Genomic DNA, 24335 nt, shown 5'->3' on the forward strand with positions numbered 1-24335 from the left:
TGTGTGTATGTATGTGTGTGTATGTGTGTGTATGTGTGTATGTGTGTATGTGTGTATGTGTATGTGTATGTGTATGTGTATATGTATACGTATACGTATACGTACACGAACACGTATACGTATATGTATACATATACATATATATATCTCAAAACGTAAACTGCAGAGGGACGAATAGAAGTGCTCAGTGTTCTACCTGACCACGTGGCTACTTGCACCCTTTGAAGTAGGACTTCCCAGTCCTGGGCACTTCAATTAATCTTTGAGGTTAGGAGTGGGGCACACTGGGTGCTGGCTGGTAGCACAAAAGGCTTGAAATGGGGTGAAGCGTTAATCTCCCTGGAAGCTGGCCTGGTTAACCTCCATCAGCTCCAGAAGCCCACACGCTGGGAAACAAACAGGGTGAGTTTTCTTCCCAGAGAGATTTTTTTGAGTATAAATATAGCCCACTGCTTCTATGCAATTAATGCAGACAGTCCTCTGGTTGATGTTGCTTTTTAATGATTCAAATAAGAATGCCAAGAAATGCATGCTTAGTGCTCCTGCCCTAAGGGTAAATGACAGTTGGTCCTTTTAGGGACGGGAATGAGAACATTTTTTTTTTCAGTTTGCACTGTGATAAAAATTGCACATTGCATTCTCCAATCCCATGTTCGTTAAGCCAAAGGGCAAAACATATAGGGAAAATGAATTATTTTTAATATCAAAAATATAATTGTGATCCTTAAATCATTTTTTTTTTCAGTAGTTAGTGCAATTCTCACTTATGACTTGCAGATGCTAATGAGAAGGATCCACTGAAGGGGGCATAGGGCCCTACCAGCTTCTGCCTCCTCGGGCCCATCATAAGATTTGTCAATGGCCGCTCTGAAGCTCTCGTTGCAGCCCCGGCCTCGCACCATGTGTGGTCTGGGCCTGTGGAAGGGCAGATCACTCTTCCTGACTTCGGCCACCGCTGTCTGCAGGCTCTCCAAGGAACTGGACTTTTTCAAACCCAGAGTTGGACCAAAATCTTTGCTTGGAGGGTCTGGAAGAAAAGGGGTGAAAGGTCAGCCCTCCAGCACTGCACTCCAGTGGAAATACATGCTATTCTAAGACTGTTTCTTCCCAGGAAGCTTCGAAAAGAGGGTGTTAGATTAGTAAACCTTGGTGGCTAAACTCCAGTTTGGCCATTAGTTTTGGTCATCTTGGGGAAAGGGAATGGATTGACATCTCTGAACCTCAGTTTCTTTTCATACAGCTGTGGTAAGCGTTTAGATGACATTATTCAAATCTGTTTAACACATGGAATTTTATATGCATATATATACACATAGGTATGCATACATTTGAATGTGAAAAGTTACTATCTACAGATAACATGTTTGAGAATATATACACCCATGTGCACACATATGGACAGAGAGGCAGACAAACTCTATATAGACCAGAATGGCCTTGAACTCACAGAGATTTGCCTGCTTCTGCCTCTGGAGTCGCGAGGACACAGGCGCTTGTCACCACTCCCAGCCAGAGGCACATAAGCTCACAATGAACCTAGCACGGTAAGTGTTCCCTCCGTGAGCTCAGCCTTGCCTTCTCAACCTCTGTACCTGGAATTACTGCCAGACTTGTTTATGTGATTGGCCTAGAAATCAAGGACCAGGAGTGGTAAGGATTTTCATAATTAAATTCTTTACATTATCCTAAAGATGCTTAATGCATGGCTGATGAAATTTATTTAGTCTGCAAATAAAGCAAAGCAAGCAAGGAAAGAGATTCTCCCATGCTGCTGCTGCAGGTGGATTTCAGTGTGGACCCCAGAAAAGTGCGTCTTTTTAATGTTATTTTTTGTGGGTCTGAACTTTTAATATAATTTTGTTGTTAAAATACTCAGAGGCTTAATACAGCAAGTGTTGACTTCAGCTTCTTTGTAAAGAATGGAAAAATCACAAGAAGACAGTGGCTTTACTCTTTTAGTTAAACAAAACAACCTATCAAAGAGCCAGTTGTGTACAAAGAAAACCTAGAACTACAAGAGAAATTCAGAAAGCCACATTCAGAGGCACGTGGTTTGTATCATTACAATAACTAATAAGTGCAGAGCAGAGAAGTAGAACCCAAGGAGCCTTTGGTGCTCACTGTCTTCTTGGACACTTTGCCTTGCCCTTGGCCTGCCCTACTCCACTCTACTCCTTGACCTCCACTCTTGTTCTTATCATCAATGACAAGATTAAGTGATAGAAATATTAGTAGCCAATTGGCCACTTAAAAGATAGAAAGGATTCCATTAAAGCTTTTGTCTTGGCAGTCAAGCTGTTCTCCCTGGCCTCACAGCTTCCCTCCAGGAACCAGGGAGACTTTGCATCAAGAGTGGCACCACCAGAAATGATGGACTCCGCAGATTGTCCATGCATGGGGCATGAGCATGTTTGGAGCATTGTGTATGTAGCGACTTCAATGCACGCCACACCCTAAGGCATTTAAAGAGGAAAACAAGTAACACGCTAAAGTGACACCCTTCACTCCCCACGGGCACTGAACAGAGGCAGTCCAATTGCAGCCCTGTGCCACCCACTTTTCACAACCTAAGATGTGTTCTGCAGCTGCCATCTACTTGATTATGGTTTCCTCATCTCTGAAATGGGATTTTTAGTCTAGACGAGCCCTGGAGACCACCCAGCTCAGCCAGCACACTGTGACAACTGCATTATTGCCTTACAGCGTCACCATTAACTTACAAGAAGCAGCCTCACACTGTGAACAATACACACGACGACAATAAACACCGCATTTTATAGATGACAGTGCATATTTAATAAAAGAAACTGAGAAGAGACTGACAAAAATACAAGGAAATTCAGAAACAAATTGCAGGTGCTATTTGCAAGCATAAATACCAAGGCCACACTTCTGTTAAATCCAGAAAAAGGCACTTTCCCCCAATTCACAACAAGGAAGGATAGCTGGGGAAAAAATAGACTCAAGTAAGACCATTTCTGACAAGAAAAACAAGCGATAACATAGAGGTGTGGGAATATTGAAACAACAGAAAGAGCTTTAGGATTTACAGAAAATATTTTTTAGCCTCAATCCCTAGGGATGTCTGGCATAAAACTTGGTGAAAACATGAAAAAAAAAGAGAGCTAACTGAGAAAGCCTAGATCTCTGTCAACAACAGCAGCCATCTTTTATTTATTAATTGCCACTCGGGAGATTATATTAGAGCCCAAACTGTAAGCATTCACATCAACCTTTAGCAATAAATTCCAGGGAACTTGAAAGTGAATAAATCATCGGAGATATGAGGCATGTTATCTAAAAAGAGCCTGCCTACATCTCAGGAAGAAGTTCTGAGCAGGAACAAATGCACAGCCACTGATTCTAATTGAACCGGGGAAAAGAGTCAAGGATTTTATAAGATTGGCAGAGCTGACAATTGATGAGCATGTGCCTGTGTGTGTGCATGCATGTGCTTCCTGACGGGAAACTGCACCTAAGACACATAGGGTCTGGACGCTGGGCACCAATAGACCCTAAGACGTATAGTAGAACTAAAATCAAAAGGTAAGGCTCACTTCTGGACTTTTACTTTGAGAGAGACCAGGGTTCTCCTCTTGGAAAAAAATAATTCTATTCATTCCTAGGTGTAATCAGAAGGAAGTAATGGAAGAGACACTGATCTTAGCTTTTTAAGAACCTCAAACTAGAAAGTCCCCTTTAAGGAGCTGCAGATGCTCTCACCCAGGCTGGATCTTCTGAAGCTGGGGGACTTTGCCACAAATCACCAAACCCCTGTGTATCCTTCGCACTAGGTCAGGGTTACCAGCTTGGGAGGTGTCTGCTGGTGAGTGTCAGCACTAAGACCCACCGAATCTCTTGGAGGGAGTGCCCTATCAGGAGGAGCTTTGTGGAGCAGGAGGGGCCAAAATCCCTCTTCCCCACCCCTAGCCTCACCAATGTGGGTTGAGACTGACAAGGTACAGGAAATTTTATAGCTTTCGGGATGAGCTGGTTCCCACTCTATTTCAGGCCTCACCATTTACACACAGAGATGAAATTCCTTTTCCCAGGCTCCTTCAAAAAGTAGAGGTATCCTTGAAGGAATATATATATATATATATATAGAAAAAATATATATATATATATATATAGCAATTTATCAAAATCCAAACCTCAGCTATTGAAACCCATTGAAGTCACCCCCAAATGTGATGACGCTTCACATTTTCCTTTGTGGTTGAAGCGATGGAGGCCGTGGCCGATTATAAGCAATTGTCTGGGTCAGTGATCTATGGATACCAGGTGTTATTCATCATGGAATGGACCTTGTCCAGATTTGAACACTTGCTGTCCCATTTTTGAGTATTCACAGAAGTAATTTGTAGTTGAGTGTTTGACGATTTCCTGGCCATCTTGGGCTAGCTGCAAATGCCAATCTTTACAGCAAAATTTTCATTTTTCAGACTTCTCTATCAGGTGGCCATGGTCTTTAGGTTTTAATGAACTTTCTGTTCCCTCAAAAACATGAACTTGACACATATGGACATCATGAAGGAAATGAGAGATTTATGAGGAATATTAAAAGAAAGCGTTTAGTTAATAAAAAAATAATTCCTGGGAAGTTATAATAAAATATTCTGAACACATTCACTCGCATTCTTCCAAAAAAAAAAAATACAGAATCAAAACAACCTCAAACTAAAACCAGATAGAGTCATCAAGATGGACGGCTGTTTATGTCTACACAAGGCAGTTACATTACACCATCTAAGGCCCAGGGAATGGCCAGGCGGGGGTAATGTAACAGCCATAGGTTATGGGAAATGGCTGTGAGCTGTTATCTGAGAAAGACATGGCCACTGTACTCAAGACCTCACAGAAGCTATGGATATTTGCACTGGGTGTAAGGATGGATCACGGGCTTTCGCTCTTACTACTGAGCTATTTGTTACTCCTAGGCTCAGGGAAAGGGGAGTCACTAGCCTTCAGCTTTGTACCCACTGATGACCACACTAAGTTCTAGTGGATAGTTCGGGCACAGTGGTCACACAGGTCACAAACCAAGCAAGAGTCAGGAGGTGGCAAAGGAAACTGGTGAGGGTAAGAATTTGGTAGGGACGGGGGAATGTCGAAGAGAGTGTGGGAGAGCAATCAGAGTACATTCTATACATGCATAAAATACTGAAATAACACAACTAACCAATAATATATATGTAGTAAAATAAAAAGGAAACATATTTGAAGGAGCTGTGTAGACATTTTTCTCATAAAGAAGTGCTGCCGCTCAGTGAAGAACTGTCTGTAGAGTTTAGTTCTCTGACCAGCTGCTCGCAGGAAAATAGCAGGTCTCACCTATGGAGCAGGTGAAGGATCTGCAACACAAAGGCATTTGACCTTTCTTTATTATTAAAGTGTGTGGGTGCATGGATTAAAGGACTCATTTGGAGGCCAAATAACCTAATATAAGTGGCAAACATTCCTATCTAGAAAATTAGATCCCTGAATTCCACCTAACCTTTCTTGGCCTTGCCGAAGGTGTATTCTCCACTCAGAGAAACAGTTGGTGCTTAGGATAGAGCCAGAGGAACAGGCAGGTGGGGGGAGTCAAGACACGTGGATGTCCTCCCTGGATTCAGTGCTATGAGGTTCAAGTTTTACTGCTCAGGTAGAGAAGCAACATTCCAAAGCAGATTCTTCAAACTTGGAGAAATTTTTACTCTAGCTTCCTAGGTAGAGACCCCCATGTCAGTCAACACAGTGTGACCGCAAGGATCCCTGACAGGAACTAGTTTCTGACTGAGAATGGCTGCTGGCCTCTGAACGGCTGGTGATTTAGACAACAGAGAACAGAACTGTCCAGAGAGATGTGGTCTGCCGTGAGCACTCACAGGAAACCTGGAGGCAACTCAAGTGTCTGACTGGTGTAGGAGGTCCTTCTGTATTTGTGTTGCTTTCACTGGTTATTAAAACAACTGCCTTGGCCTAGTTGATAGGGCAGAACTCAGGTAGGAGGGGAAGACAGAACAGAATTCTGGGAAGAAGAACAGAGTCAGGAAGACGTCATGATTATCCTGCTCAAGACGGACACTGGTTAGACTCATGCCGGTAAGCCACAGTCAAGTGGCTATACACATTAATGGAGATGGGTTAAACTAATATGTAAGAGTTAGTCAATAAGAGGCTAGATATAATGGGCCAGGCAGAGTTTAAATGAATAGTTTCTGTGTGGTTATTTCAGCTGTAAGCTAGCTGGGTAGGAAGGAACAAAGAACCCCTGCGCTCCTTACAACATCTGACTCTGTTGAGACTCTGAATTATTCATCTCTCTGTGCCTCAGTTTCCTCATCTCTCAGATGAGGCTAAGGCAAGATCAGGACAATCTTGGTGCATGGTGAGTTCTCATTAAGTATTTAGGTTAATTATACCATTGTTAACCTGGTGCTATGTCTCTACCTCTCAAATTAATCTTGCCCTAGTGCAATTGAGTAAGTTCACACTACCAATGAATTCTTAAATGTGACTATGTCTTCCACAAGATGAAGAAAAAGACTTCACAAGGAATTTCTATCTTTAATTTTAAGAATCACAAGTAAAAGTGACATTTTATGTATATGGTGTATTGTAAGTGTGTGGTGCAAGCATGTGAGTGTGCAGGTGTTCACACCTATACTCAATTGGCATTCTTTCCTACTGAGTCATGTGCACAGCTCAGAACTTACCTTTTAATAAACAATTCTTTATATTTTTTCTTTTGAAATAGGACTATATATTCATTCATATATCTCATAGAGTGGATATAGTTAGTAAGATTAATAGTGGCGACTTGGGTGCCCTACCCCTTAGGCTATAATCATTTAATTAGTCTCAGATTTCATTGGCAATGTTTAAACTTCCAACTCAAGCATTAAAATCACACAATAAAAGAAAGCCAAATCCAGAAGAGCAGTAATTGGACCCCATTATTGATGAAATTTCTTAAATGCATTTTTATTAAAAAATAAGAAATTACTTGAGAAGGTATTCACTTTTAGATACATGGTAAGTTGTTTTTCCCTCCTTGGTTGCAAATGTTATAAATAACATTATATTAATGTTTATATATTTATATGTATGAAATATATAACCTATGACTTCTATATCTAGTCATCACACACATAAATGTATAATAAAAACAACAAACAATGTACTAATTTGAAGTCTCATCTTGTCTTTGTTGGAATGGTGTTCTGTGCTCGCTGGATCTTAGAAAAGTGTGGTGATTATTGATTCCCTGGTAGAATGTTTCCCTGCAGGGTGGTGTGTGGCAGAGAGGAGTAGAGATGTGCCAGGAGCAAACTAAGAAGGGCTGTGGGGAAGAGATGGATCCTGGCTACACCAGGAGGCAGGGGCTTCTGGAGCCGAAGGTGTGGTGGGAGAATGGGCTCCTGCAAGTGGCTGCAGTATGACAAGAATCTGGAGAGACAGAGATGAGAGGGCTGATGAAGCTGCAGTCTCCAGTGAACAGGGATGAGGTGGGAAGAGGGGTACCTGCAAGCAGGCTGCTGCAGGGCTAAGGGGAGAAGGGAGAGATCACATGGAGAATAGGAAGACTGCTGAGACTCGTCTACCTGGTCCCAGCCTGGCAGTCACTGGTAGACAGTCTTTCTAGGTATCAGGGACGACACAAAGAATGGGATGGGATAGAAGAGAAGACTGGGAGCGTGTACAATGTGAAGATTCTAATATCAACGACCCTCAAAGTACTTGCTGAAGATAAAGTTAGAGCTCTGCCATAGTGCATTAGAGATAGGATTAAAAATACAATGTTTTCCAGGACTCTCAACACGAAAATGGAGAAAAGCCAAAAATTTGTCAAGATGGTTTGCTCCCATTAGCAATTTGGCCTTGCATTATTATGAGCAATGAACTTAGGCAAACATCGAGAAACACTTGCCTGGTTTCATGGGGAGCTGTGATGTGAAATTAATAGCCTCAGAGCTCTACAAATGAAAAATTATTATAAATCCCAAGTAGGAAGTCACAATAGCACTTTACTCTCCCATATATTCTACTTTATCTTCCATTTTAGACTACATTTACTGAATTTTTTGTGTATTTGATTTTTCAGTGGATTCCCTAGAGGCAAAACATCTTCTGTGCTTTAATAGATATCATTGAAGACCCATTAGCCTTGAAAAAAAATTATCCATAATCTCCAAATGTATAATTTCCCAAATTATGTTATCTGTGCTAACTGTGTCCATAATGGGTCTAATTACCTTCTTTCCTATCTCGGTATTCCAAATATTGATCATCAATCCAAGCTTATCACAATGCCCTGCTCCCTATTCATTACCTTGAGGCACAATGCAATCTGGATTTACATTATCTGCTGTCATTTGGATCTCGTTCTCTCACTGGCAATTTCCAAGTTCTATAAGAGCAGAGGTTGCTTTTCTTAGTTTCACAAATCCCAGAATCTTTTATCATTCCCTGAAACTCATGTCCAAATGCCCAATAATGTACTTCTCATTGTGATTCATTCATTTGCATAATCTCTTCTACCCTGTCTCTAAACACTGTCTATTTTAAAGTAAAAATATTCAGAGAAAATATGGGACAATTTTGTGAACAAATACTCCTTTGATTATAAGGATGGACATGGCCCTTTAAGTGTCTTTTAATGTTTGCAAGAGATTGATATATACTTGGAACATCTTTCCCTCAAGTTCCTTCTTTTATATCAACAGTCAAGATCTTAAGCTATGATGAGGATTTTTTTTTTCAGGACTCAAATTATAGTCAATAAATATAATGAATAGCTAATTCATTACACATACAAAATGCCACATTTTAAATTTCTGTGTTACAGATAAGAAATGCAATCCATGATTCAATCCATAGGAGCCAACTTATTAAATATGTATGTATGTATGCATGCATGCATGTATATATGTATCTATCTATCTGGTTGTATGTATCTATGTGTATGTATGTATGTATCTATTATCTATCTATCTATCTATCTATCTATCTATCTATCTATCTATCTATCTATCATCTATCTATCTATCTATCATCTATCTATCTATCTATCTATCATCTATCTATCTATCTATCTATCTATCTATCATCTATCTATCTATCTATCTATCTATCATCTATCATCTACCTTCTATTTACTATCATCTATCTATCTATCTATCTATCTATCTATCTATCTATCTTCTATCTATCATCTATCTATCGTCTGTCTCTATCTATCCATCTATCTATCTCTACCTATGTACTTATCTATCATTCTTCCATCTGCCTGTCTAAAACAGTTGATAAAGCAACTGAAGAATACAACTTCTTCAATATACCGATTGCTTTCATGTTTTCCTTTTCTTCCTGTAAGCTTTCCTGAACATTAAACATACCCACATAGGCTTAAAAAAAAAATAACCTACTCAAAAATCAGGGAACCAGTATTGATCTCTGAGAAGGGTAATGTTGCTGCTTTAAGGAAAATATTTATTTATCATAAAAGTGGAGGTAATAAACAAGCTCATTTTAAGGTCAAACAATCTGGTATTTCCTATGCATGAAGCGGGAACTGCAGCTACCATCTAACCCTGAGCCTGGCTGGCTGGTGGTGTGTCCCCAGATACGCACTCCGTCAAGGATGAATGTTAGAACGGGAACACACAGGTACAGGGGGTGGGCTAAGACATTCAGATGACCTTGAGTGCAGGGAGATTTTCTAGCTGGAGAAGCCCCCTCTAGTGCTTCATTTCCTCCGAGCCCTCATACAGCATCTGTTCTTTGTTAACACAACCTTCCCACCCCCGACAGCTCTTTCCTGTCACTTTCAGCGATTTAATACCTCCCACTCCACCGGTAATTACTCACTCATTCCTGTATTTGCCTTTCTTTTAGCACGAGTCATTCCTTCCCTTCCTTCTTTCTTTGTAACAGTAAGCATTTTTCCTATCTCTACTTAGCGTGCACTTTGGTCTCATTTTTATCACCAGCAGGAGAACAGCTCTGTCCTCCAGCCCCGCTTGTATACCCTAGCGGTGGGCTTTCCACCCAGAGCACAGGCTCCCCTTTCTCTTATTCTTTTGTGCTTCCGCTGTCCATCTCTCTTCTGCTTTTGATTACTGAGTGTGTTATGTCTTTATGTGGGCTGTGTACCACAGCACTGCAAAAGCACACTATAAAGAATTCTAATACAGTTCTAATACAGTTAAAGCTCCCGCAGCAGTTAAAGCCTTAGCATAACTAGAAGTCCATATGTAACTGATTTGTAAAAGGTATTCTCACAAAAGTATTTTAAGACATACAAGTATTTTTGTGTTGTGTGTGTGTGTGTTTAAGTTTTTATTAGTTCTTTCAGAATTTCATAAAGTGGTTTCTGGATCATGTGTGCCCCTACCCCAACTCCCCCCAGACCCATCCATTTCCTATCTGCCCCACTGTGTGCATACCAAACTTACGGGTGCTGCCTAGATATTCCTGGATACATGGCCTGCTACTGAAGCGCTGTTAAAGAAAATGTACTCTCTTTCTCCCAGAAGTTCACCGCTAGCGGCGAGACATCATTCCCACCTCCCCTACATGCTGCAGTTTAGTCTGGCTGGAGCCTGAACAGGTCTCGCACATGCTGTTATAACCACCCCAAATCCACACAAGCAACTGTTCGGCTGCGTCTGGAAGGCTCTGTTTCCTTGGGTCGTCAATCCTCTCACCTCCCCTTCTACAGTGATCCCTGACCCTGGGAGGGGGCATGCAGTAATGTAGTATACGGGAACCATCCAGGGGTAGTCTGTAGTTTTAAAGGCTAAACATTATTCTTATACTTACAAATATTTCTCTGCTTTTTATACTTAATTGAATATACGTATAAAAATAATCTCAACACAATCTTGCTTACTGTTCTTAATAGAAGTGGTAGAAAATGAGAATTTTTAGTTTTGTGCTAGCGTGAATCAAGAGTTCTCTATAAGCATACTTTCACTGATATTTCAATTTAATGTAAAAACGTGAAGTCAAATGAAGTCAGCCAGCAATATTTACTCAGTATTGTGCGGCTCAGGAAAGTGTGTACTCCGAAGATGACGGTAAAACACGCACCATAACTAACAATGCCTGTTGCGCTGCAGTTTGCCGAGTTCTTATACAAAGACCACATCATGCCCAGTTGACTCCATTCAAATGCAACCGCTTGTTGATGAGGAGAAGCAGAAAGAAGGAGGGAGGAAGGAAAGGTAACGCTCAGTGAGAGCGTGTCCTCCGGGAAGCACTGAAGCTCTGGGAAAAGGACGCACTGCTCTCAGTGAGAGCGTGTCCTCCAGGGAGCACTGGAGCCCTGGGAAAAGGACGCACTGCTCTCAGTGAGAGCGTGTCCTCCAGGGAGCACTGGAGCCCTGGGAAAAGGACGCACTGCTCTCAGTGAGAGCGTGTCCTCCAACCACACCCACACATGATAGAAGTGCCTGTCTTCCTGTACACCTGGCCAGACCTATTTGCCTATTCTTTCAGCCAGACCTGGTTCTGCTCATGCACCTCTGCAGGTGACCGTGTCTCTCTCAAACAAGGTGACCTACGGGGCCAGGTTCAGCTGGAGTCCACTGTCTCAGTACAGATACACATATATCCCTATGGGTTTCCCAACTTCGACTTTTTAGCCTCTTTCAAACCCTTTGACTCTTAACTCTTTGGAGTCACTCAGTATCTACACACATACACACAAACACACTCACACACACACAATGAAGTGAATGTGTAATCAGACAGTTAATATTAGTAATTAAGGTTGGAATAAAAGAACCTGAGTTTCCCTTGGGTATAGTTACCAAGGAAAATGGAAGATTACAAAATAACTACCCTGAAATTGCTGTATCTTGTGAAGTTGTGGAAAAACTAAACATGCTTATCTACGTTCCTGGCACAACACACTTAGGACAGGTAGGATGTCACCAGTCTTAAAGACACCTTATATCTGGGTTTTGATTAAAGAAAGCTTTGTCTGCTTGGACCAGCAAGAACTGAACTCTAAACTATTTTAAATGTAGGGAATTTCCCATGGCATTTGAGCTGGACTTGTATTACGGTTCATAAATGTCAGAACCACCACTTGACACCCTTCCAATTTCTCAAGTCCTCTGAGAGTGCAGACTTGTGAACCCCTATACCTACCAAGCTACTTGAGGCAGGACTGACCTGGATTCCCCTGAAGCTAACATGCTTCCCATGTTCTGTGATGCTTTACAAAGCATACATAGCTAATTCCAGGTACACAGCAAACCAAATATACACCAACAGACAGCACAAAATTACTGGAGGAGTTGTCTGAGAGCAAAGGACACTCTCCAATGTCTGGGCATATACTCACGATATATAGTACTAAGTTTTGTAAGGATTATTCCATATGAGTAAGTAATATACTTTGACTATAGACCCCAAACTACTGTACCTTTCCTTTTCTCTCCCCTCAAACCTCCAAGTAGTCCCCTTTGCTACCCTGGGCAGATTTGTTTTTATTGTCATGCCGAATATCACATATACATATGATTTCACATATGTATGTAAAGTCTAGGGTTCATATATGAGACAAAATGAATGATGGCTGTCTTTCTCACTTTGATTTGGTTCACTTAGTACAGTTTTTCCTCAACCTTCCTAATGCTGTGACCCTTTAATAAAGTTCCTTACATTGTGGTGACCCCAAACCATGAAATTATTTTCATTGCTACTTTGTAACTGTAATTTTGCTACTGTTATGAACTGTACTGTAAATATTTGTGTTTTCTGTGAGAAGACCCCCAAAGAGGTGGCAACCCACAGGTTGAGAACCCCAACTTAATATAACTATCATACATGCATAGACATTCCTATACTGATATAATTTTGTTCTTCTTTATGCTGGAACAAAATTTGATTTTGTACATACACTCTAATTTCTTGGTTTTTCTGTTACTAGACATCTAGGTTGGTTCCATCCCTGACTATTGTGAGGAGCACTGCAACAAACATCGATGTGCGGGTACCTCTGCTATACTGACTTAAACTGGCTGGGAGACTTTCAAGCGGATACCTAGCAGAGGTATAGCTAGGGCATAGGACAGACAGGTCTATCTTTAGTCCTCTAAGAAGCCTCTGCATTGATCTCCCTGTGGGCCCACTGATTCATGTTCCCACCAGTGATGCAGAAGAGGGTTCGTTTCTCCTGAATCCTCGCCAGCATTTGCTGCTAGCTTCTGTTGGTTGTCGTCCTGACTGAGGGAGAGATGGACTCTCCTGGTAGTTTTAATTTGCATTTCCGTGGGGACTTAGTGATGCTTCACACTGAAAACAGCTTCGTGTGCCTCATCTTTTGGGAACTACCTGCTCTTTTTTAGCTGATTGATTGAGTTGTGTGATTTCTTAGCATTCAGTTTTCCATCTCCCCTGAATCTTTTATATGTGGTTCCCCAGTTAGAAAGGTGGTTCTGGAAGATTTCCTTTCCTTCTAGATGCTGTCTCTTCACTAGCTGCTTCCTTTGCTGGGTATCGTAATCTCATTTGTCAGTTGTTGGCATTATTTCCTGAGCTCTTGGAGTCATTTTTCAGAAAGTCCTTGCCTATGTCTGTGTCTCCAAGAACTTTACACTATTTCAGAGTTTTAGGTTTTGCACCAAGGTCTTTCCCTATTTGGAATAGATTTTTGTACAGGGAGAAAGACGGTGTTAATTTCATTCCTCTACATGCAGATGTCCAATTTTAAAGCGACATTTTTTTCCCAATGTATAGTTTTGACATCATTGTCAATGATCAGATGGCTACTATTTATTGATCTGCATGACTGTTTTGTGGGAATACTATGCATTTTTATTTTTATGGATCTTCAGTATAATTTGAACACAGGTATGGTGACAAGTCCAGTATTTTTCTTTTTTTTTTTATTTGTTTGGATATCAATAGTCCTTGGGGCTTCCATTTGATTTTTAGAATTATTGCCTTCTATTTCTGTGAAAAAATGTTGGAATATATTGAAATATAATGTTTTAAGGTATGTCTGAACTAGTTTCTGAGTTTCATTGATATTTATTATAATATCTTCATTTTCACCCCTAATTTTATTTATTTGTGTCTTTCTTCCTTGTAGTTTGGCTAAATATTTATTGCTTACATTTGTTCCTCTTTTTCAAATAACCTATTATTAGTTTCATTTATTCTTTGTATAAACTGTTTTGTTTCCGATTCCTTAATGTCTCCTTGATCTCTATTTTCCCTTCCACTCACTGATTTAAAATTTAGCACGGTATTAGTTTTCCAAGACTATAAGGTACATCACTGATTGTTTATTTGAGATTTCTCTGATTTTTTTTAAAAATGTAGAAACTTATAGATTATAAACTTCTTTGCTAGGATTCTTTCATTGCATTCCAAAGGTTTTGGTGTATTGTATTTTAATTTTTATTAAGTTCCAGGGATATTAAAACATTACCACCTGGATTTCTCTAAAGGCCTATTTATCATTCAATATTGAGTTTTTCTTACCCCATGGGTTTATATGTTTTATACTTTCTCTTCCTGTTAATTTATGGCTTTATTCCACTATGATCAGATAGAGTGCAGGAAATCATTTCAATTTTCCTGCAGTCCTTAAGAGCTGTTTTATGTTCCCTTACATGATCTGTTTTTTTTTTTTTTAAAAAAAAAAATGTATGGACCTCTGAGAAGGTGCACACACTGCAGTGTTTGGGTGGGATGTTCTGTAGACACCTGTTAGGTCTGTTTGTCTATACTCTCACTTAAATTTACTTTTTCGCTAGAATTTGATCATAGTTTAGACAGATTATCCTACCTATTGGTGCGAGTGGTCTATTGAAGACACTCATTATTGCGTTCAGGTTAGCCTGTTTCTTCACAGCCAGGAGTTGTGTTATTAAATTAGGTGCACCAATGCATGGTGTATACATGTTTAGAATTTGTATTTCCTGTTGATGGATTATTCCCTTAATCAACATGAAGTGATCTTTAAAAATCTCTTACTAATTGGTTTGAAGTCTATTTCGCTGGACATTAGAACAGCAATAACAGCTTGCTTTCCAGTTCCATTTGCTTGAAATGAAGAGCCCAAATTTAAACAAAACTAAGCGGTATTAATTTCCTGGATTTCTCCAAACTCCTGGCAATAATGAGAGCCATGTTATACCCTCACTAATTAATCGCCCCTTTGGCATCCAGTAACAACTGACACTTTAAAGCAATAGCGATTACCTTGCACTTCAGGCACCCACGTCTCCGATCTCCCCAAGAATTAGTTGTGCTAACTTGGAGCCCCTGTTCCCTTATCAGTTACAGACAGAGTTACAGCTCAGCCAATAAAGGTTTCAAAAGATTACCTAACACAAATCTGTGAACATGATGTGTAAGTAAGCACAGTAAGCAACGAATACCACCTCTCGTCAGTGTCTTCTTTAATGAGAAAAATTTACATTCATGTGACAGCGTCTATAAAACCAACATTATGTTAAAGGCGTTTTCTGTTTTCTTATCCACATATACGGGCCATGGTTATTGAGAACTTTAAAATACCATTCTTTATTCAAAACCTTTTAGTTTTCTGTCTAAAGCTTCTTAGCACTTTTCAAATGATTTTTCTGCCTTCTTCATTCCTAGTAAGAGCCTAGACAGTTTTTATAAAGAAGTCAAAAGCTTCTGCCTGGGAACATATAAAGGTCTACTTGGCTTTTTCACCAAACAAATGACTTTCCCCCTCAGACCAACTTCTAACACAATCAATAAAATTAGTAAGAGGACAAGGTCATGGACTTTGGGGGTCGCAGGACAACAGATATATCTGTGGACAATATGCTAAGAATGCAGACATTCCCATGGGGGCTGAATGCTGAAGCTGTCTAGGCTCCTGGGTCTGAAGGGAGAGTGCTGTGCAATCTGCATTCCTCAGTAAAGCTTCAAGGATGAATTGGGCTTGGCTCTGAGGGTGGATTGAACATATAATTTAGTAAGAAACACAACATTTGAGGTGCATAGGCCCTCTGAAAGGGAGGAAGCACTGGAGGAAAAGTGTAGAAAAGCCTCCTGTGTGTAAGCTCATGTGGGGGTGGGCTGTGAATAGGAACTCGGTAGGAGGACTAAGTCAGCTCCGAATCCAACATAAAGACTACACCTGGGTAAGCAGGCCATCAGAAGCCATCAAGTGGTCTGGTCATATTGGTGTTTTGATGGTGATCATAAGACAAATTAAAGAGAATACTGCTTCACAGAATGAAACTTGTAAAAAATTACTAATTTATTTTCATTTTATTGCTATTTTGCATGTATGTATGTCTGTGTGAAAATGTTGGATCGCCTGGACCGGAGTTACAGACAGTTGTGAGCTGCCATGGGTTTGCTGGGAATTGAACATGGGTCCTCTGGGAGAGCAGTCAGTTCTCTTAGCCACTGACCCATCTCTCTAGCGCTGGAACTTGTTCTTATTAAACTGTCTTTTTACAGTTTGAACTTCAGTTTTGTGTCATTTCTTCAAGAACATTTTCAGTGTTGTTATTCCCCCAACCTCCCAATGAATGAAACTGTTTTGTGCAGTGGACTCTCTGACCCAGAAGGGAAGTCAGCTACTGTGACCTGGACCACCCAAGAGGCAAAGGGTGCTTTGTGTGTCCCTGAGCTAACAGATTAGATATTTGCCATCCCTGGCATCCTGTTGACATAGCTTAGTTGTGACTGTCATGCTCAGACCATTTACTGCTGCCTCTTAGGCATATTCTTAACTATATTCTGTTACATATGATGATTAATGGGCAGTAAAACTAATAACATGGGGACACACAAAATAAATGAGGTGGCAAATATGAAAAGGAAGTTCCACTTAATGTTGTTGTGAAACCTGACAGCGTGTTGGAATTTCCCTATAAGTCAGCTCAGGGAGTCCTTGCCAGTGGGAAGAGAGGTTACAAGAAGGTGACATCCTAATAATGACTTTCCTCTTGAGGAGCCCGTAATCAGCCTTTCTTCCTCTGAAGACCTTACAGGATTACAGTGAAGGGCCAGGGTCTATGAAACACTGCTTCACTTCCTCTCAGGGAAGTCACACAGTTCTCCAGTCAGCCTCCATGTGTCCCACTCTGCCCCTCCGCTGCTGCCTTCCTTTGGTGTTTCCTGTCTGGCATCCCTTATTCTTCCTGGAACAAGCATCTTGGCTTTTCTTGGGGCACTTCACCTCCTCATCTCTGTCCAGTGTGTCTGTGTCCCACACATGACTACTCAGTGGCTTCCACCCTCCTCTTCGCTCTGGTTAGTGATAGTCAGAGCCAGCTCTGGTACTGTGACCAGGAAAAGTCATCTTATCTTCTACCAGAGTTACTAGGGATACGAAGCTACGGCTGCTGCCAGACATCTTCAGTTTCCATAATAATAAAGCAGAAAGGAAGGAAGCAGAATTACAGGAGATGATATTGATACGAAGGTCCTATATCTTACCATGTGTCTGCAGTGGTGGTTCTATGATGTTCTGGTACATTAATCACCAGATCATCTTCTTTGCAAAAGCTACTTTTGACCTGATTTCCTTCCGTTCTAACCTAGAGGGTCTTGATTTAACACCTTCTTCTCCACTTCTCCATATTATACCTGAAGCATCTATTTAGGTCTGCCAGGTACGTGGGGAACGGGGAACGTTGCCGGCGACGCACCTGAGTGCAGAGCTAACACCGCTAGGGGAAGAGAGCATCAGAGGTTAGGCTTCAGTCTGTTTCTGGTGGGTTGTGGTAGAGACAGAATTTCCCAATACTGAGTGCTTTATAAAATTGATTTGTTCAGTCTGCTTTTTGACTCCTCTGTGAAGAGAAAGGACAACTCTCTAGTTAGTTAGAAGTGTTTGCAGACACACTAGCAATACAAAGAGAAATGGAGTCCGTTCTTGCTGCTCTTGCCTATGATGCCATGAACTGGATAGGAGAGAGGGAAATGGAAACCCAGTTCCCTTGGTAGAGTTCACAGCACCCCCTAGCTCTCCATAGGAGCCATTCACCAAGCTTTCAGTGTCTGGAGAGTGTTCTTGCCGTACCAGCATGCTTCCTCTCATGGACACACTCCTGAAGAGCAGAGTTAGGGGCTTGCCTATACATTCACTGGAAGGAAATATGGACTAAATTAGTGAAGTGCACTTAACAACAAAGGGACTGACACAGGAACAATCTATAAAACAGACTTGGATTGGAAGTGTTGGAATCCCTAGTTGTTTAACTTCTGTGGGTTTTAGTTTCTTGGTCTATGTAGTGGGATGATGAAAAAAATGATGATCTTGGTTAAGAAAAAAGTAGAGTCTACATGTCTTATGATTATTCTATGTGATTTTGCATATATTAACCCCATAAAGTTTACACTAATATTATCATCATTTTAGAGTCAATGTAATTGAAGTATAGGCAGGTTAAACTACTCAGTAAGTAGCTAAGATAACAGTAAAGCTAATTTTGTAGACTTTTCAATGATCAGGTAAGGTGTCATGTGTGCAGATATGCTGTAAAGTGGGCTTTCTCTAACATGTTGTATGTTGCTGTTAATGGGGGGAAGAAGTTGTTTTCTGTGGTAGGCATGAGCTGAACTGGACTTAATAGGTCAAAGAGAACACCTGCTTCAGGGAAATCAGCGATCCATATGAAAGTCAAAAATACAGAATCCAAACGAATAGATACATCAAGATATGGAGGGTACAAGGGTAGGCAATAAGTCTAGGCTGGAAGGACTCTGAAACACAGCTGCATCTCAGATACTTGGGGTAGAACAGACTATGCGAGCAGCAGCCTGTCACGCGTAGGGGCAGCAAGGGACTCTTGGTAGTGAGGAAGGAGACTAGGGTTGGGATGCAGAGATGTGGTTGATGGAAAGGAAGGGAGAAGAACGGGAAGAGGCTGGAGCTGCCAGATGAACTGGCTTATGATAAATCCCACTGGCAATACAGATGAACGTTTATGACTCCAATCATAAACACAGTGAAGTAGACACACTTGTCTCTTCCTGAGGACAATGAGCTAGCCACAGGCTTTGCTGGGCTATACTATTTCAGGTGGGATTCCATTCACCTGACATTGAACACATACTACACCAGGACCCCAAACTGGCATAGAAGCTTTGATTTAGCTCCTCAGCTAAGACAATGATTAATCTTTATTTAGAATTCTGGAGGCTTTAGACCCGCTCAACAGCGTTTCAGACAAAGCACTGGCATCTCCCCCTTTATATATGTAGTTTTCTAACACAGGAACCCGACTTCTGCTTTTCAAACTTACAAAGTCATGTTTCCTCTCAGTAATTATTGACAGAAGTGTTGTGTGTGTGTATGTGTGTGTGTCTGTCTGTGTATGTGTGTGTATGTGTGTGTGTCTGTGTGTGTGTGAATGTGTGTGTGTCTGTGTCTGTGTGTGTGTGAGTGTGTACACACACACACACTCACAGGGATACTTTGTTCACGGCTGACACTCTCACATGAAAATAAGCCGCTATTTTTGTTCTTTTAAAATCAGCTTCTGTACAGACAATGGGTTATGCTTTTGTGGCCTCTGCCTTGTTCTGGGTGAGGACTTCAGAAGGGGCTTGTGGTGCATCAGTGAATAGTTTCCCCCATCATCCAGTAGCTGAGTTATTGGCACTGGAAATAGCCGTGGGGGGAAACAAATGTTTATGATGATTTAAAAGACCAATTATAAGCCTCTGCCTTATTCCTTACTCAGCATCCTGCATGGCATGTAAAAATGATAATGAAAAAACAGACCACGTTGGAAATTTTAGCTGTGCCGAGTGTCAGTTTTCAGTTACACTTAAAGAACAGAAAACATTAGGAGCCCATTAACGGTTGCAGAGTGATGGAGGCAGAAGAGGATTGTTTTCTATTATTATTATTACCGCCATTAATGGGTCAGAGCCTTCCAAGGGAGTAGAACTGGGGACAATTCCGACACTTCAATAGAGCATTAACTCTTTCGGGTCAAAGGGCACATTTAGTGGACTGCTGCAGCCATTTAATAAATGATCCTCTTGTGGCCTCAAAGAATTTATCTCCGGCCTGGGAGCCTTGCTTACGTATTTCTGGGCTCTATCGTCTATCCCCACAATATTCTGGCAAGAGAAAAGGTTAATTTGCAGATAATTATTTAGGGAGGGCGGGACTATTTTTTAAGGCAGAAAAGCAAAAACAACCCGTCAGAGTGCATCAGTTGCCGCGCTCATGTCTGGGAAGGAAAATGAACCCAGTGAAGTAACAGAATTAAGCTGAAAAATTAGAGGTCTGAGATGGAGTGATTTTCTTTCAAGGGAGGTGGTTGGTGAAATAATTTTTCCCTTTGTTCGCTTTGTTCCGTTTGTATGTGACTAACTACTGCTAATCCTGTCTCTTTTCAAAAGTTAATGTCAGCCACTAGAATAATCTGCTTTCTTGATTTAATTGCATAGTTTAACCCCTGACATAACCTTTTAATTCACACCATGACAGCCAACCTTACAGAAAGTTTTTGTAGAAACCTGAGAAACTTCCCCAAGGGAAGGACTGCTTTCCCTCTTGTGGGTGCAGCAGGAACGTTCTATAAAGATCAGCAAGGGGCACAGCTGCCATGCATGGGGAGGCGGCAACATGGCTGCTGGGAGGACGAGGATTTATCAGTTCATCTGATAAGTTAAACACCGGAGGCGCTACAGTACAGACGTACTTGACACCTCCAAACTGTACACTTAATAATACAATGGTAGAATTGATGTTATGTATGACTCGGTACAATTCAAGAATGTTAAAGTGGGCTACATGCTTATTTAAAAGGCTGGTATAGAATATCCATTAGACAGCAATGTGGGTGAAGAAAATGCCCAAGTCCATTTTTATTCAGGTCAGGCTGTGGGAAAGAAAACACTGCAGACCCCTTATTGCTATTTGGTGAGTTAACAAGAACTAAATAAGAATTCCTGGCTTGAGAAAACGCTCGGCAGAAGTCTCTGGCTCACACACTCTGGAGGCTTTGGCTTTCATATGGCAAGAAAAAAGGGACTTAAGTGATGTGGGACCCACACCTAATTGAGTTCATGTGACTTTTAAAAATGTTAGATTACATTAATTGGACAAAGCAACAGGTTCCATTGTGACATTTTATATATGTATATATTTTACTGATCGTCATCCCCTCTATTACCCTCTGCCGTTATACTCATTTATCACTTCTTTATTCCTAAGAATCCTTCCTAATGCCCACACCCTTCCCTCTTTTAAATGTGAGGAAAACACAGGGTAGCCGCCGCCATGGGTCTGGGCTACTTTGCTTTACAAGATGATCTCCGGCTCATCCATTTCCTTGCAAACCATTTCGCCGCATTCTGCTTCATGAGCAGATAACACGCTACTGTATCTACATATCACACTTCCTTATGCATGGCACCCGCTGGTCACCGAAACTGGTCCGTAGCTTGGTTACTGTGAAGAGCACCGTGAAAAGCCCCTGTATTCAAGACCTCCTGCAAAATGAGCTGGATGCTTCGGGAAACACACCCCAGAATAGGGTAGCCCGTCACCTGCCTGTTCTAGCTTTAATCTCGTAAGAAACTGTCACACAGAGTCATTTCCATGGTGATTTGATTACTTTGCATCTCACCAATTCCTAAGAAAGACTCCTTCTTCCCCGTTCTTCACATCCCCACAAGCACGTGCTATAGCTTGTTTCTTGATGATGCTTATTTCAACTGATGAAAGTCTGTCTTTAACAGCAAGATGGTAAAATTCTGATATAACCTTCACCATGTCCAAATTGTTAAGAAAGACTCTCCATGCTTAGACATTTAAGAAACATCAGTTGGGAAAATAGTTTAACATCCAAATAAAGCATTTGTTGTCTAAGTCACGGGGCTGCATTTAAAAATTACCCTTAGCAATGAAAATAGGAAGGTCTACAAGGCAAAGTAAAAAGTCCAGTATATACATTTGGTTATCTTCCTCTGAACGAAACAGAAAATAAAGCTTGAAGAAGGAGAATCTTTCCATTTGGCATTTCTTTACTACACATATTTTTACATAAATTATTTAAGTATGAGTTTATTCATTTCTCTCTCAGTTTTTTCCTCTGGTGGTCAAATGATAATTCTTTGCTTGTATAACTTCACTAATTCCATATTAGAGCGTTGCTGCATGATCAAATAAAAAGAGGTCTATGGGTCAAGAAAAGAAAATTTGTTTAAACAAACATCTTTGATGATTAGCAAATGGATGGGGAATTCTCTCCACAGTGCACCAAAGCTACTGGCGTAAGTAGGTTAGAGCCAGAAGCCCCACAAGGAGAATTAATTTCTTTTTGCTCTTAACTCCATGGCAAGACATTCTCACATACTCATATGCATTTCAAGGGTAGGCATTCATGAGCGTTTCCTTTTCCTCTTTATTTTATAGAAAAATAGGCACTTTTAAGTACATATGATGTGGCCAGGAAGTTCATTACTGAGTTATTCAAAAAAAATGTTTTGATTTGCTTGTTAAGACAAAAATAGTTTTGTCCTCAGAGGACTGGTGAGGATATCTTCACCAGTTAAGCAAGGCATTCTAGAAAGAGTCTTTCTTAGCTATTACACCACTCTCCTACGATGCAGTTTTTCTGTATTTGTATGTATTTTTCTATAATATGTATTATTATAGTATGTATTTTTTCTATAATAGCTCAGGGGGGAAAATAGATTTGTTTGTTTATTATCCTACCGTAGATTAACAGTGTACCGGGGACCTTGGGACGGGAAGGTCAGGGAATGTGCAAACATTTCATGGAGTTGGTCTCATAGTTCACCTTGTCCTTTGGTTCACATGGTGTTCTGATTCCCATTCCCAACCAGTATCCCATCCACATGGGCCTCAGTAAATGATTATTTGCTATAACCAACGCCATGCATTCTCTCTTCTGATTTGTCCCTTCTGTCCTCCATCTGTCTTTGCCATCCTGGAACCCGACACGTTCCAAACTGTTCATGGCTTCTCTTTACCCATCCTGTCTCCCGTCTCCAGCAGCCCAGCAGCCACTGTAATCTAAGAAGCCCGAAACATTGTTGCCAGCCCTGACAGAAGAGCATTGAGCCTGGTGGAGTTCAACTAATAAAAAGGCTTTCACAACGTTTCAGCCGTTGCTCATAAGTAAAGTTTAAATTTATGGCTTTTAAAATACTGAATCTAGAAGGGGTCAAGTTAAACGGCTGCTAGCAATAAAAGGAATCAATACCCCACAGCATCTTGAAACAGCAGCAAACCAAACAAACACTTCATCCAAATCCACTTGGCCCCAAATTAAAAGAACATAAAATACTGTATTTATTTGGTTTGTTCCACATCCATCAAGATCTTGCTTCTTTAGCTCTTAAAAAAAAATCCTACCTAGGACAAGCATCAAATGTTGGCTAGCCAAGCAGCAACTGCAGGACATGTTAAGGCTCCAGGTAACTAAGAACTGTTTGCTTTACCTGGGAGCCAGTTGTAGATGGCTACAATCACACACAAGGCATGCGCAGGTGGGCAAGGGCCAACAACAGGCTTTCTTATGCTTGCTATGAACCTAACTCTGGGATTTGATATCCTCTGAGAAACGTTATCATGCACTAAGAAAATAAAAAGAAAAGGAGAAAAAGGTTTTGAATAATTTCCTTCTCCCACGTTGAATTCTGAAATTTAATGCAGATTTTACAATGAAAATTAAACTATTTGCAACCATACACTGAACCACAAGTCTGAACACCCAGAAACTGTGAACCACACTGAGAAGAGAAAAAAAAAATCATGGAAAACTGGAAACAGGACAAACCAAATTTATCAACTTTGATGTTCTTTTCCTTCGCTTAAAATTATCTAAGACACAGAAATAGCATTTGCTTCTTTTTTTCTTGTGGCAAGCAGTTTGCTAATCTGTAGATGTTACTTTTCTGTTTCTAAGTCCACACATGAGGAGGAGCTGTGATTGTACTTTGTCCTGAGGCCATCTTTGTCCCTGGCAGGTATTATACAAGAGCTATTTACGTCTAAGAAAGGCCACTGCCATTCATCCCTCACAAGTAATCCTAACATAAAAGGACTCTTTGCCTCTCTCTAATAGCTTATGGCTCAGAAATTTAAATGCATTTGTGCTTTCTGTCTTTCAGCACAAAATATGACTCCAGAAGAAAAAGTGATTAGGAGGGAGCAGGCAAAATACAGAGACTGATTTTCTGTAGCTTTGAGCTCTGGCTCCCCACTGGGGACAATCATGCAGCCTAGGGATACGGTACTGTGAATAGAAAAACCGGAGAGGATACTTCCCAGAATACGCCACTTCGGTGTCTTACCATTTCAAGATGGAGACAGTTCTCCAAGTCTAGTCTCCTGGTAGGACAGA

General features: G+C 40.8%; 1 protein-coding gene across 1 annotated transcript in view; it reads right to left on the bottom strand.

Moving 5' to 3' along the window:
• Pard3b (par-3 family cell polarity regulator beta) overlaps window positions 1-24335 on the bottom strand; it is a 992131-nt gene that overhangs the window by 299869 nt on the left and 667927 nt on the right. Inside the window, exon 17 of the mRNA XM_050154204.1 lies at window positions 825-1027. Within this exon, the coding sequence (XP_050010161.1) occupies window positions 825-1027 (203 nt within the window). The remainder of the gene's footprint in view (window positions 1-824; window positions 1028-24335) is intronic.

The sequence above is a fragment of the Alexandromys fortis genome, unplaced genomic scaffold, assembly GCF_014885135.2.
Source record: "Alexandromys fortis isolate MF-2015 unplaced genomic scaffold, M_Fortis_MF-2015_v1.1 scaffold_40, whole genome shotgun sequence".
NCBI classification, from domain to species: domain Eukaryota; kingdom Metazoa; phylum Chordata; class Mammalia; order Rodentia; family Cricetidae; genus Alexandromys; species Alexandromys fortis.